Below are 13,330 nucleotides of genomic sequence, written 5' to 3' on the forward strand. Positions count from 1 at the left end.
TCGGTACCTGCGTTCTGGTCCAGTGCAATCTGCAAAAATAGTGCTTGCAGCATTTTTGCAGATCGCACTGGACCGAAGCGAAGCCACAAATGTGCCACGCATTCGGGTGATGGCACTGCGGGGTGGCCTGGCTGTGGTGTTATTGACTTCATTGCACCACCACGCCCCCTCCAACCCCTATACGCAGGGAACCGGCCAGGTTGAGATACAGTGCGTTCCAGAGGCTGAGCTCTCTGGAACGCACTGTTTGTGGTGTGAACCGGCCCTGAGTGTATGTCTGCCAATTTACTGATATTATTATATACTATTTATTGGGTGGTAAAGCATGCTTGTTGATTTTCTTGGTTCTTACTATTATAGGGACCAGAGCAATGTATTTTGTTCTTCTTCATGTACACATGTTCTGAAGTGGCGATAAAAATACCCTTAAAAAAAGAATGGTGTTAAATAACTCCTGCATCTTTGTGAACTGACCCTTCTGGAACTATACGGGGCCTATGGTAGAACAATGCACCTGACCTCCCTCAATTCTCCTCCTGTATTTCCTTATATAGGTAGATTTTTTTAAACTTCTTCCGTTAAGATAATAATATTTTTGGTACTCCTCAAATTTCAAAGACACACATGAAAGCCATTTTTCCATAGGACTATATATTTGGAACAAAATATTGCACATTTTAAATGGTTGAAAAAAAAAAAAAAATACAAAAAACTTTATGCCTGTGATTTCAGGCTGATAAAATCAGAACAGGGATATGCAGACATTTAGTCCTCATCGGAGCTCTCTGAGCTTTCATCTTTGGCCACTTTCCAGTTGGTCCTTCTACTTTTCCTGGTCTCTGTTTCTGAGTCTTTTTTAGATTTTGATCTCTTATGACTAATACGATGTTTCTTCCTGGGTTTTTCAGTCCATCTTTCTTTGCGTTCCTCTATTTCAGCATCTTCTGTACTGCTCATCTCATCACTTGATGAGTCACTATCTTGTCCGGAGGATGATGGCCGCTTCTTTGCCCTCTTTTTCCGGGTTGTCTTCTTTCGCTTGGACTTCTTTCGCTTTTCCTCTGATTCGTCTGAGCTTTCACTTGAAGACTCTGTACTTTCCACCTGCTCTTTCTTTCTCTTCTTCAGCTTTTTGTGTGAACGCTTCTTCTGCTTCTTCTTGTGAGCCTTCTTTGATCGTTTCCGTTTGTGAGACTCTTGTTCTTTTTGGTTTTTGCGCCTTGATTTTTCTTGTCCATTAGCTTTCCCTTTACTCTTTTCTTCCTCTCGATCGCTGAAACAGGATTAAGGTACAATGAACAAAGACCCCTCTCTGTGGAGACCCAATGTTTATTAAAATTCAAATAAAAAGTTTGCACATAGATTTAGCAGTTTTGAGATTTTCTTACGATTGGTCATAAATACTCATATGTTTTACTTTATAAATGGCGGACACAACTCTTATTTCCCTATTACAACATTATATACCCATCAATACGTAAAAGAATATGTCTGGGCGCTGAAATTTCAAGCAGCCTTGTCGGAGTTCTCGAGGTGAGAGATGGAGCTTGCATGTGGCTAGGCTGGTGGCAAGAATGACAACCTAATATTAGCAAATAAGATGTCAAAATAAGCATGATGAATGAATTAAAGTGACATTAAAGCTTCGGTTTCCCCCCGAGGCTTTAAAGTCACTTTAATGCTGCTTTAAGTACTTACCTTATGTGATGCCTCTTGATGCGAACATCTTCTTCCTTCCACTCGTTTCCAACAGTCCCTCTAGCGCTGGTGCCACTCTCTGATCCAGTGCAGACTCCTATATCTCCCCGTGTCCCACGGAGTCTGTCCCGCGTGCACACTCCCGGCAGCGTGCATACACTTACACTGTCACTCCTCCTCTCCCCTGCAGTGATATTGAGTGTGCATGCGCTCACACACTTACTCCTGCACGGCCGTTCGGGAAGCTTTGTTCTGCAGCCGGCAGTGAGTGGCTCAGACACAGGTATGTTATTAATTTGCAACTTTTTTCGTTTTTTAAATTTTGGGGTATTTATCTACTGCATGCTAGCAGAAGATACATGTTAAAAAAAAAGGGGAGACTTTAATACCACTAACATTGTTATAATCAAAATTAATTCTTCCATCTGAGAACTAGGGTAGTTTACAACTTATCCAAAGAGCTAGTTTTATTTGGTGTTTTTTTCCCCTTTTATAAAGACACTATAATTTCTGGTATAAAGCACATTAAAGTGGCTTAGGATTAAGAAGGGGATAAAGTATTTTGATATTTTCCCACTGAAAATTTGATATTTTTCAGTTCTGACAATGGAAATAAACACAACACCACTACACATTTGCTATAAAGAATAGAATACAGAACGGGTCAGATTCCAACAAGCGATTTACAAGCTAAATCATTTTTCCTTGCTCCATCTGCCTCAAACACATGCATGCAGACACCCATGGCACCATTCTTGTGGAGAAACAACTCAAAAATATTAGATGTCAAGTAAATATACAGGGTGCACCCATGAGACAGGTTTCACAGAATCCTTTAAAAGGGAGCTCAAGAACAGCTGCTTGCCTTCAAACTCCAGTCACTCTTCAATCAGGGGGAAAAAAGAGTCAGTACTCCGACTCATTCATTTGCAAGTGTAGCATGGAGCTTAAGCTATCAGGACGAGTAAACTTTTTTTCTCCCAACAAAGCAGCTAAGAATAGATAAGTAAACATGTGAAAATGCACCTACAGCTCCATCTGCTGGCTGGATACTTAAAAATGAAATATTTATTTTTCTATTTAAAGGAAAATACACAGATAGAATGTAGCCCAGACATATGCATTTTTATACATACCCGTCTGTGTCAAATTCTTCAGGGTACATTTCTTTATACCCACTATGCCCCCATCTGAAACGGATAAGTAAATGTCAAGTTCATTCAATTCAAATATAACCATCAAGTACAAAAAAAAGTCAACAAAAATGGTGAAAGGTCTAAGGGATAAAACATATCAGAAGAGGCTTGGGAAATTGAATACATACAGGCTTAGGGAAAGGGGGACATGACTGGGAATCTTAAATAAATTAAAGGTGTGGAAAGGGTCAGAAGGGCAATATTTGTAATATGAAGCTGAGATCATGAACACGGGGACAAAGACTTCAAACTAGTAGGAGGGATGTTAGAAAATGTTATACTGAAGGAGTAGTGGATGCGTGAAACAGACTTCTATGCAGATGTAGTAAGTCAATCAATGGTAACAAAAATAGGGCTGACTCAAGAGACCACTTAGTCTTTTTCTGTCACCACTCTTCTATGCTTCGCTCTATGAAGGATTTCCTCTCCCATGTTTAGTACCGAATTAAAACAGCATGATAAAAGACAAGGGGCTACATACAGTCTTTCCACAGCAACACTTCCCACCTGTCAGGAGTGCCAGCCTCACATTCAGAATACTTCTTGTTCAAGGCTCGTACACTCAGCGCATCTTGTCTTAGAGTAACTTCTGCTGCAACTTCACTTTTTGCAGTGACCCGATTCACAGCTGCATTAAACCCATCTGATCTCATACGACTTCTTAAGGAAAAAACAAAACAAAAAAGAAAGATTAAAGGGAAAAGTAGATTATTTGGGTAAAATCTATTTTATATTATTTTTTAAAGAGTATATGTTCTATATTTTTTCACTATTAAAAATAAATTAACACTGTTTATTAAACATTTGGGACCCCTATGACAACGGAACTACAAAAACATTATAGGATTCTGAAAAAGTGAGCAAAGTAAAAGCTGTTTACTTTAGATTTTCTCTCTGATGGAAACTTGGCATGGTCTTCTGAACATAGCAGGCATGGAAGGTATTGTGCCAATTGGAGTTTGAACTACTGAGCTCTTTAACCGTTTCCCTGCCACCGACGTATGGCTTACCGCTTTCAGGTCGCCATGTCAGTAAGGGTTCCACCCTTCTGCTATAAGCTCATGGTAGCGATCGTGAAGTTATATCACAAGGGTTCTCCTGACTCTCCCCTGTAAAATAATAGCTATAAATGAAAGCAATTAACAAAAAATGGGCTGAGGCAGCGGGGATCCGAGGAGAAATGGACAGCTGCAGCCGGTGGGGGCGAAGCAGGGATCGCAAACTGTCGGGATGGCCGAGCGGGAGGAAAGAGGAGACGGCAGATGCTGTTAGGATGGCCAAGTGGGGAGGAGAGAGAAAGCCGCTGTCATCCTGTCAGTTTCAGGATGACAGCGGCTCTGGGCGTGGCCGAGCAGAGGATCTGTAAATGTGTGTAATATTTACCGATCCTCTGTGTACATCACAAACAGTGGAGTAATTGCTGATCAGTTGTGACACACAGTACAATGTTTCCCCAAATATGAATGAACAGGAAGTGCTTTTTGGTTGATAGTAAATATTTTCTGAATGAATGGGAAGCCTCTGTACTTGTACTTTCCATTCATTTAGAACAGGGGCTGCAGAAAAAGAGATTGAGGACTCGGTGTCCTCAATTTCTTTTTCTATTACAAAAGGGAAATATATCAGGGGGTCTGTTCAGACACCTGATATAGACCCGCTGCCCAGCTTCCTGATTGCCCAGGCAGCAAGCTCCACGCCAGTGGAAGCACCAGTATCAGTACTCGTTACCGAAAAAACGTCCCTAGTTTTGATTAAAACTATTGTTTTTGTATTGGGATACGTAGATTGTTATGAGGGACAAGTAGATTGGGCCCCCGCTTTAGCCCATGGGCAAGCAGTTTTTTTTATTTCCACAGCCCTGAATGGGGCAGCCGGCTTCGCATGCAGTAGATTACAGAGCCAGATCCACTTCTGAGAGTAGGCCAGAACTAGCATGAATTACTTTTATAGAATCAGCACCAACACACTACCTGTTATCACGGAACTCCTCTGGATAGAGCTCCTTGTAGCCATTATGATCCCATCTGAAATAGAACAGCAAGGTACATTACAACAGAGCAAAAATAACCAATTAAACCAGGAAATTATGGGGGGTGGGATTCATGAAAGCATTCAAAACACTTTTCTTGTGGTAGGGTCCCTTTAACACAACCTGCGCGTATTCATAAAAGCCTTCATGAAAGGTGCAGCGGCCCGGGTGGGAGCTCAGTAATGCTGAAGTTTTATGAAGTTTAGCATTACTGAGCTGCACTGAGGATGGGTCCGGTATGGACACTCCAGCCTCAGTGCCAGATTGCACCATGCGTCCATGATGACAGATTCATGTACCCGTTTCTGAAAGGTGCATCAATCTGACTCTAGTTGCGACATTTGTTGTAGAGACAGACATGAGAATTCACAGGTCTATGACATTTTTTTATTAATTCAAGGATATATCTTTTATGTATAGTCACTAAAGGAATACTATGAGGTGAGTGAAAATCACTCATCCTCATAGTTCGGGGCGACATGTGACAATTAAACTGTCACACGTCGGCTCAATAGATCGGGAAGTGAGCGGACACATACCGTCGCTTGCTCACTTCTCGATCATCTCCCTGCGGGGATTACCCCCCTCCCCGTTCCTCCAGCGCTGACTGGAGGAACGGATAGGGGAGGGGGCGGGTACAGCTGACTCTGCCTCTAGATAGGCAGAGCCAGCTGTCACTCACGCAGCTGGGTGGATCTCGACAGTAATGTCGGGATCCGTCTCGGCTGCAGCGGTCTCACTATACAGCGAGTTGTAGCTCGCGATATACTGGGCTTTGGGTCACTGGAGGATGCTAGTATACGTCCTCCCGTGACCCTTAAGAGAACTATGGGGAAAACCACTTACCCCAGTTCTCTTTTAATGAAAACAATTTGTCCCCGCTGTGGGGACGATGCCGTTAATCAGAGTGACTGTCATCCACCTGAGGATGCTCTAAAATGAAAGGTCAGAGAACATGTGGTTTAGAAGTAATCTTTATTGTAGACACAGGTGTATCACACTTCTGTCATTAGAGAACTCTAGGGGCTACCAATGCAGGGCTCCTTCTGAAAATCCTAGATGCCTGCTTGTGTCTTACTTCTGAATGTTTCAGTCACAGACCAGCAACAAGCAAGCTGTAAATAAGTGTGAGAATTCCTTATCTCTATTCTTGCTCATGATCAGCGACTTAGATTTCACTGAAGTCACAGCATCGGAATGACAGCCAGGGAACTAGCATTCTCAAAGGAGAGTTCAGTGATGGCACTTTTAATTAATCTCTCATGAACGTGTCCCTTTAAATATATTAGTGTGCATTACACATGTGAATAATGATCTGTAATGTGGTGCAGCACCTTTCCATATAAGCCATGCTCTGCTAACAAATATAGTGAAGTTGCAATCTCCAGGATTACCGCTGACCTGTTCAGATCTGGCGACACTCTTCTCCTCTCTGTTCTGTGTGTATCAGTCTGTTTTTCCAGTTCTCTGACTTTCCACATTTCTGTTTCTTCCTGAATCTGTTTCAATTAAAAAGGGAAACGGGTAGAACACATTCATTTCAGTGATTTCCAGTTTAAGGTAAAACAATCATAGCAATCAGAACAAACTAAGTAAACAATTCATAGGTTTTGCTGGAATGTTCTGTACTGTGTATGCTTACTGTACATTTAAGTGTAATGGTCAAACAGTAATGTCAAGGAAATTTGGACCTGTCAGCAATACTCATTACAAGGTGACCAGGAATTGAAACTTATTTAACATACTGTACACTATATTGCCAAAAGTATTGGGACACCCCTCCAAATCATTGCATTCTGTTGTTCCAATCACCTCCATGGCCACAGGTGTATAAAATCAAGCACCTAGGCATGCAGACGCTTCTACAAACATCTGTGAAAGAATGGGTCGCTCTCAGGAGCTCAGTGAATTCAAGCGTGGGACCATGATAGGTTGCCACCTGTGCAATAAGTCCATCCGTGAAATTTCCTTGCTACTAAATATTCCATCTTGAACTGTTAGTGGTATTATAACAAAGTGGAAGCAACTGGGAACAACAGCAACTCAGCCACGAAGTGGTAGGCCACATAAAATAAGCGGGGTCAGCGCATGCTGAAGCGCACAGAAGTCGCCAACTGTCTGCAGAGTCAATAGCTACAGACCTCCAAACTTCGTGTGGCCTACAGATTGGCACAACAACAGTGCGTAGAGAGCTTCGTGGAATGGGTTTCTATGGCCGAGCAGCTGCATCTAAGCCTTACATCACCAAGTGCAATGCAAAGCTCCGGATGCAGTGGTGTAAAGGACGCCACCACTGGGCTCTAGAGAAGAGAAGGCGTGTTTTATGGAGTGACGAATCATGCTTCTCTGTCTGGCAATCTGATGGACGTGTCTGAGTTTGGCGGTTGCCAGGAGAAGGGTACTTGTCTCATTGCATTGTGCCAAGTGTAAAGTTTGGTGGAGGGGGGATTATGGTGTGGTGTTGGGTTTCAGAGGTAGGGCTTGGCCCCTTAGTTCCAGTCAAAGGAACACTTAAGGCATCAGCATACCAAGACATTTTGGACAATTTCATGCTCTCAACTTTTGGGAACAGTTTGGGGATGGCCCCTTCCTGTTCCAACATGACTGCGCACCCGTGCACAAAGCAAGGTCCATAAAGACATGGATGAGCGAGTTTGGGTGGAGGAACTTGACTGGCCTGCACAGAGTCCTGACCTCAACCCGATAGAACACCTTTGGGATGAATTAAGAGTGGAAACTGCAAGCCAGGCCTTCTCGTCCAACATCAGTACCTGACCTCACAAAGGTGCTTCTGGAAGAATGGTAAAACATTCCCATAGACACACTCCTAAACCTTGTGGACGCCTTCCCAGAAGAGTTGAAGCTGTTATAGCTGCAATGGGAGGGCCAACTCAATATTGAACCCTACGGACTAAGACTGGGATGCCATTAAAGTTCATGTGCGTGTAAAGGCCGGCGTCCCAATACTTTTTGCAATATACTGAATATAGTGTATATTAATACAAAGCCAACTTTAATTGAATAATTTAAAAATCACATTTCACTCTACAGCTATTTAGATCACCTTCCCGGTATTATTCCTGACTTTGTTTAGAAGCATGCTGCCCTTCTTCATTTATCAGCCCCATACTATAGAAAAAAAAATAAAAAACTCGTACATGTGTTGTTCCAACACATTTATTATACTTAAAGGTGAACTATGAGGTGAGTGCTTTTCACTCACCTCATAGTTCTAGCCGACCTGTGACAATGAGACTGTCACAGGTCGGCTCAGTAGATCGGGCGGTGAGCGAACACATACCGGTGTTCGCTCACCTCTCGATCCTGTCACGGCTCTCTGCCATGACAGGGGAGGGGCTGGATTCCCCCCTCCCCGCTCCGCCAGCGCTGACTGGCGGAACGGACGGTGGAGGGGGCGGGTACAGTTGGCTCTGCCTTTAGATAGGCAGAGCCAGCTGTCAGTCACGCAGCTGGGCGGATCAGTATACCCATAGTTCTCCTTTAAGTCTTTTTATTTAACCATGATAAGCAACACTCATTACAATAAGCATGTTTATCATTATTGCATGTTTATATTTTTTTAATTTGCTGTTGCTTTTGATATACAATATAGAAAAAACACCTCTATAGCCAAGTTTCGCTTATGATCTTTTACATGACTTAAGAAAGACAAAACAAACATAGCGGTTAAACAAACAATACAATAATTTGGTTTTCTCCATCTTTACAAAACTATATAGCTATAAATATAACAGTTACAGTAAGCCAGATGTATATATGGTTTCACTATTTTTCTTGTTGTTTAGTAATTGGGTGTAGAAGTCTGGAGATGTCATAGCGGCATCAGGGATACTCCCCTCATATTATGGAGAGGGGTACCTGGGGTACAGTTCCATTGGAGCCTCATACTGTCCCCCGAACAATGGCCTCCTGTTTTTCTCCGATAGTTTAGGGTTCTTGTATTTGAACATCCTAGTCTTAGTAGATTGCATCTCGGCCATCTCAACAAACAGCTGCACTCCTCACCTTGCAGTGAGGCAGCTCCTCCTAGATTCAGTACAGTTTCACACAATTAAGCTGGCCATGCACCTATAGCTTTTCTGCAGATGTTCTATGGTCAGATGGAAAAAGTGCAATAGATTCCTCCATCTACGCTAAACTGTGTGGATGGAGGAAGCTCCCACTGGCCCAAGCTTCAGTATCTTGCTAGTCGGCCCTGCTGGCTCTCAAAATACCTGAACAGTCTGATTGGATGCAGGGATTGTTCAGGTATTTTGAGAGCCAGCGGGGCAAACTAGCAAGATGCTGAAGCTTGGCCCAGTGGGAGATTCCTCCATCCACACAGTTTAGCGTAGATGGAGGAATCTGTTGCACTTGTTCCATCTGGCCATAGAAAATCTGTAGATAATCTATAGGTGTATGGTCAGCTTTAGACTGCATCCACACTGGCATTTTCGAGCGTTCTGGGATTCCTGTGGCAAGAAACCGTAGGTTCCCAGGTGTGCCGTTTCAGATGCAGCCTCTAGACCCAATTAAGTTAACGAAAGGCTGACAGCGGGCGCACCTGTCAGTAGCATACCATGTATGATTACATATGGTTCGGGATAGATGATTGTCCGTGGACGTAGGATAGATGTGTCCAGGAACAATCATCTATTCCAAGCCACAAGCAGTTATACCATATGTACGATTACATGCGGACTGCAGCTGACAGATGTGGTCACTGTCACTAACTTGAACGGGCACAGCGGCCACATCTGAATAAGCACATCTGATCCATAGGTTCTTGCTGCAGAAATACCTGAATGCAGCATAAGCCCCTGCTTGAATGGCGCCTTACATTGCAGCAACATCATAATAATTCTTTCACATCTATTCAGCTTTACTGTCCCCGGGGTGGGGGTGATGCTGTTTGTGACACCACTTTGTGGACGAAGCGCAACAGTAGTTTAAATGGCATCATTGAGTCATTGAACGGGAGCAGAGGAGGATTTCCTTTAATGCTTTACTGTGGTAACTTGACAAAGGTTAAATCAAACAGATACAACAGGTATTAGTCCACAAAAGTGCCTCCATTCCAAAACCCAGAATACTGTCTTTGGAAGAAAAACATTTACCCCTGAAGTATTTTATTTGCATACATTATCCATACATAAAGGAAAACAGTGGGCTCCCATGAAAAAAAATGTGTTGCAGCACTTAGTTTTACATATGTGCATCTGCACTTAAAGCGGACCTTTACCCCTTTTTACTAAAAAACACAGCAGCATGCAGCTTTGCATGCTGTTTTCAAATCATCTTACATTCATTAGTTAAACAAACTTGTTTTTCATTTACTTACAAATAGAGTTCATCTACTTCCTGGTCCAGTTCTGGCAAAAAATTATGTAAGTGCCAAAGCGTTGCATCCTGGGAAGGTTACATGAGTAGAGTACTGCTGGGAAATCTCATCTGTAATCTCACGAAATCTCAGGGAAAGGCAATTTCCTCCACTGAGATGTTGTGCATGGTCACATGTCCTAGTCACATGTGCCAGAGTTCAAGGAAGTAAAGGGAGATCTAGAAATCTGCTCTTAGTTAACATGGCCACTGTCAGAAGACTGGGAAAGAAAAGAGAAATAAGGTATGCAAAGAATACAAAGCCGGGAATCATCTAGAAGTATTTGTTTGTAGATTGTCATTACTAAACATTTCTAAAGGTGCGTTTGTTGTTATTTTACAGATATGGGTAAAGGTCCACTTTAACGTTTTCCATTAGTCCCCCTGCAAAGACTTACAATAACCTGTTGAGCCTGCTACTAAAGTCCACCTTATGCAGTTTTCTGCGGTGGGGGGGACAACGCTGCTGCACTGCTACTGAATTCAAAGCAGCATTGTCCCTCATGTATGCTGTGCCTGGTTTCACTACAGTGGGATGAGAAGGTGTTGCAGGGGGTATGGCTATCTGCATTGGTGCTGCTGTAGCCTGTCAATCAGCACCTGGCCACACCTAGACCTATCCACTGCTTTCTGGATTGGCAGCACTGCCCCTGCTACTTCATTCCTCCCACTGTGAGCTTTGTGTGTATTTAACATAATATTTATCCTTAGTTCTATATTTTGTTTATAAAGCAACAACACAATTATCTTTCACTCCATGACCATTTATTACTTGCATCTCACTTGTTTTACATCGACACAATTGGTGCTTTGCCTATTTTATTGACGACATAACCCTTTTATTTCCTTTACATCTATAATTGTTTAGCCTTGATGAAAAAAGTGCAAATACCCTCAAAATGCATTTACCTTGTTATGGGCATCTGTGTGTCGTATGACATTTCTAAGTAGGACTTTTCCAAGTGGAACACGGGACATCTCAAGGCCTAAAAAAAAAACTAAAAGAAGATACTCTTAGATTACAACTTGGGTCCATGCACTTGAAGCTGACCCATGACACCACACTGAACCAGAAGCCATGTCCCATAATAACATGACACTCACCAATAAGTATGCCCCATTCTATATGACACTGACCAGTGAGTGTGCCCCATTCTACATGACACTGACCAGTGAGTGTGCCCCATTATACATGACACTGACCAGTGAGTGTGCCCTATACAATGTTACCTTGACCATTGAGCGTGCCAGTCCAACATGACAATAATCCATGAGCATGACCCATCCAACACAACACTGACAAAATGAGTGTTCCTAGTTCAACATGTGTGCCAAAGAAAATGACAATGAGCAGCGCCAATACTTACTACTAAATGGCGACCGATGACAATGCCCAGTACTACTAGATGCTCACTGGAGACAATGCCCAGCACTACTGGACACTGACCTGGGACAAGTACTAGAAAATGACAACCAATGCCAAGTACTACTAGATGCTGACCTGGGGCAATGCCCAGTACTACTGGAAACTGACCTGCCACCATGCCCAGTACTGCTGGACGCTGACCCGGGGCAATTCCCATTACTGCTGGACGCTGACCCGGGACCATGCCCAGTACTGCTGGATGCTGACCCAGGACCATGCCCAGTACTGCTGGACGCTGACCGGGGACCATGCCCATTACTGCTGGACGCAGACCCGGAGCAATGCCCAGTACTGCTGGACGCTGACCCGGGGCAATGCCCAGTACTACTGGACGCTGACCCGGGGCAATGCCCAGTACTACTGGACGCTGACCCGGGGCAATGCCCAGTACTACTGGAAGCTGACCCGGGGCAATGCCCAGTACTACTGGACGCTGACCTGGGACAATGCCCAGTACTACTGGACGCTGACCGGGGACCATGCCAAGGGATGCAGGAAATATAAATCTGGGCTTGCTATGACCTCTGTATGAGTGCAGCTCCATCTCCCCTATCTTGCCCTGCAGCTGGCCTGGCCCCTCTAATGTCCTGTGTGCCACATACACAGAACGATCCCCTCCATGTCCACCCTTCACACAGCTCTGCTATGAGCCGCCTGTGACCTATAAAGCGCCACTATCCCAGCCCCTCCCGCCGATGGTGACAGGCGTCATGTCCTTACTGTACCCTCTCTTCTCTCCAGCCAGGCCAAGCTAACTTACCTTACACTGTGTCGCCGCTTCCTCTTCTTCCCGGAAATACATCCACAGTGCACCTCGCTTCCCTGACTTCAAGCGGAACGTTTGTGTGTAGACGCGGGGGAAGCATTTCAGTGATGCACCGTGTGGTCGTTGCCACGGCAACAGCGTTGTGTTGACGAAGGCAAGTGTATTGCAGATTGTGTCCCAGAGCACGCGTATTCTCCTGTTGTATCCTGCCAGGTACACAGCCCTCTTCATTTCCACACACAGTCTGATGACTCACAGTCTTGTGCCTGCAGGATTGTCCCAGGGAGCAAAGGTCAGTATTTATCAGGTGTCACCAAATGTACAATAAAATCCATACAGACTGCGTCATCAGCTATTTATATCTTCTGACCAGTTCTACATGCTTAGCAATTGTGCTTACATTTTATTTACAGGGAAAAGCTTTTCTATAAGATTTTTACAGCTGAGGGTGCAAGGTAGAAAGCCCCAACATTATTTGTGAATTCCAGAAGTCACATTCAGTAGAATTCCAATGCGTTTCAGGGGTTCAAAGGTCAGGGCCTCCTCAGAGCTTTGCAGTGCTAAAACAAAATCATATACTGGACTCTGAAGTAATCATGAAGAGTAATTTCAGTAACGCAAGCCAGAAAGCCCCATTCATCAGAGACTCAGCCTGGGGCTTCAGGTATTTATTTGTTAGGAGCTGCAGAGATACCCACCAATGGGTACCACGGGAGTGACCCAAAGAATATAGAATATACCAGGAGTACCAAGCCAAAAGATAAAGTGGCATTTGTGACACTTTTCTGGCATTGTGGCTGTATAAGAAAGTCCTGCACCAAATGTACCAAGGCCAT

The 13,330-nt window shown here is 43.8% G+C and overlaps 1 protein-coding gene across 2 annotated transcripts; it reads right to left on the minus strand.

Moving 5' to 3' along the window:
• Positions 1-639: 639 nt before the first annotated feature.
• On the minus strand, positions 640-12,561 carry CUNH11orf57 (chromosome unknown C11orf57 homolog). Of its 2 annotated transcripts, none has more exons than XM_018566157.1 (7): positions 12,489-12,561; positions 11,212-11,288; positions 6,325-6,422; positions 4,865-4,918; positions 3,402-3,554; positions 2,835-2,888; positions 640-1,273 (listed from the first exon to the last, which is right to left on the minus strand). In XM_018566157.1, the coding sequence occupies exons 2-7, from the start codon at positions 11,278-11,280 to the stop codon at positions 766-768; spliced, it is 936 nt and encodes a 311-aa protein (XP_018421659.1). In that variant the 5' UTR covers positions 11,281-11,288; positions 12,489-12,561; the 3' UTR covers positions 640-765. The 2 variants fall into 2 exon arrangements, with proteins under 2 accessions (XP_018421659.1, XP_018421660.1); XM_018566158.1 differs by having other exon boundaries at positions 11,212-11,292; positions 12,491-12,555.
• Between the last annotated feature and the right edge of the window lie 769 nt (positions 12,562-13,330).

Source organism: Nanorana parkeri, unplaced genomic scaffold (genome assembly GCF_000935625.1).
Source record: "Nanorana parkeri isolate BGI_ZX_2015 unplaced genomic scaffold, ASM93562v1 scaffold922, whole genome shotgun sequence".
Taxonomy (NCBI): domain Eukaryota; kingdom Metazoa; phylum Chordata; class Amphibia; order Anura; family Dicroglossidae; genus Nanorana; species Nanorana parkeri.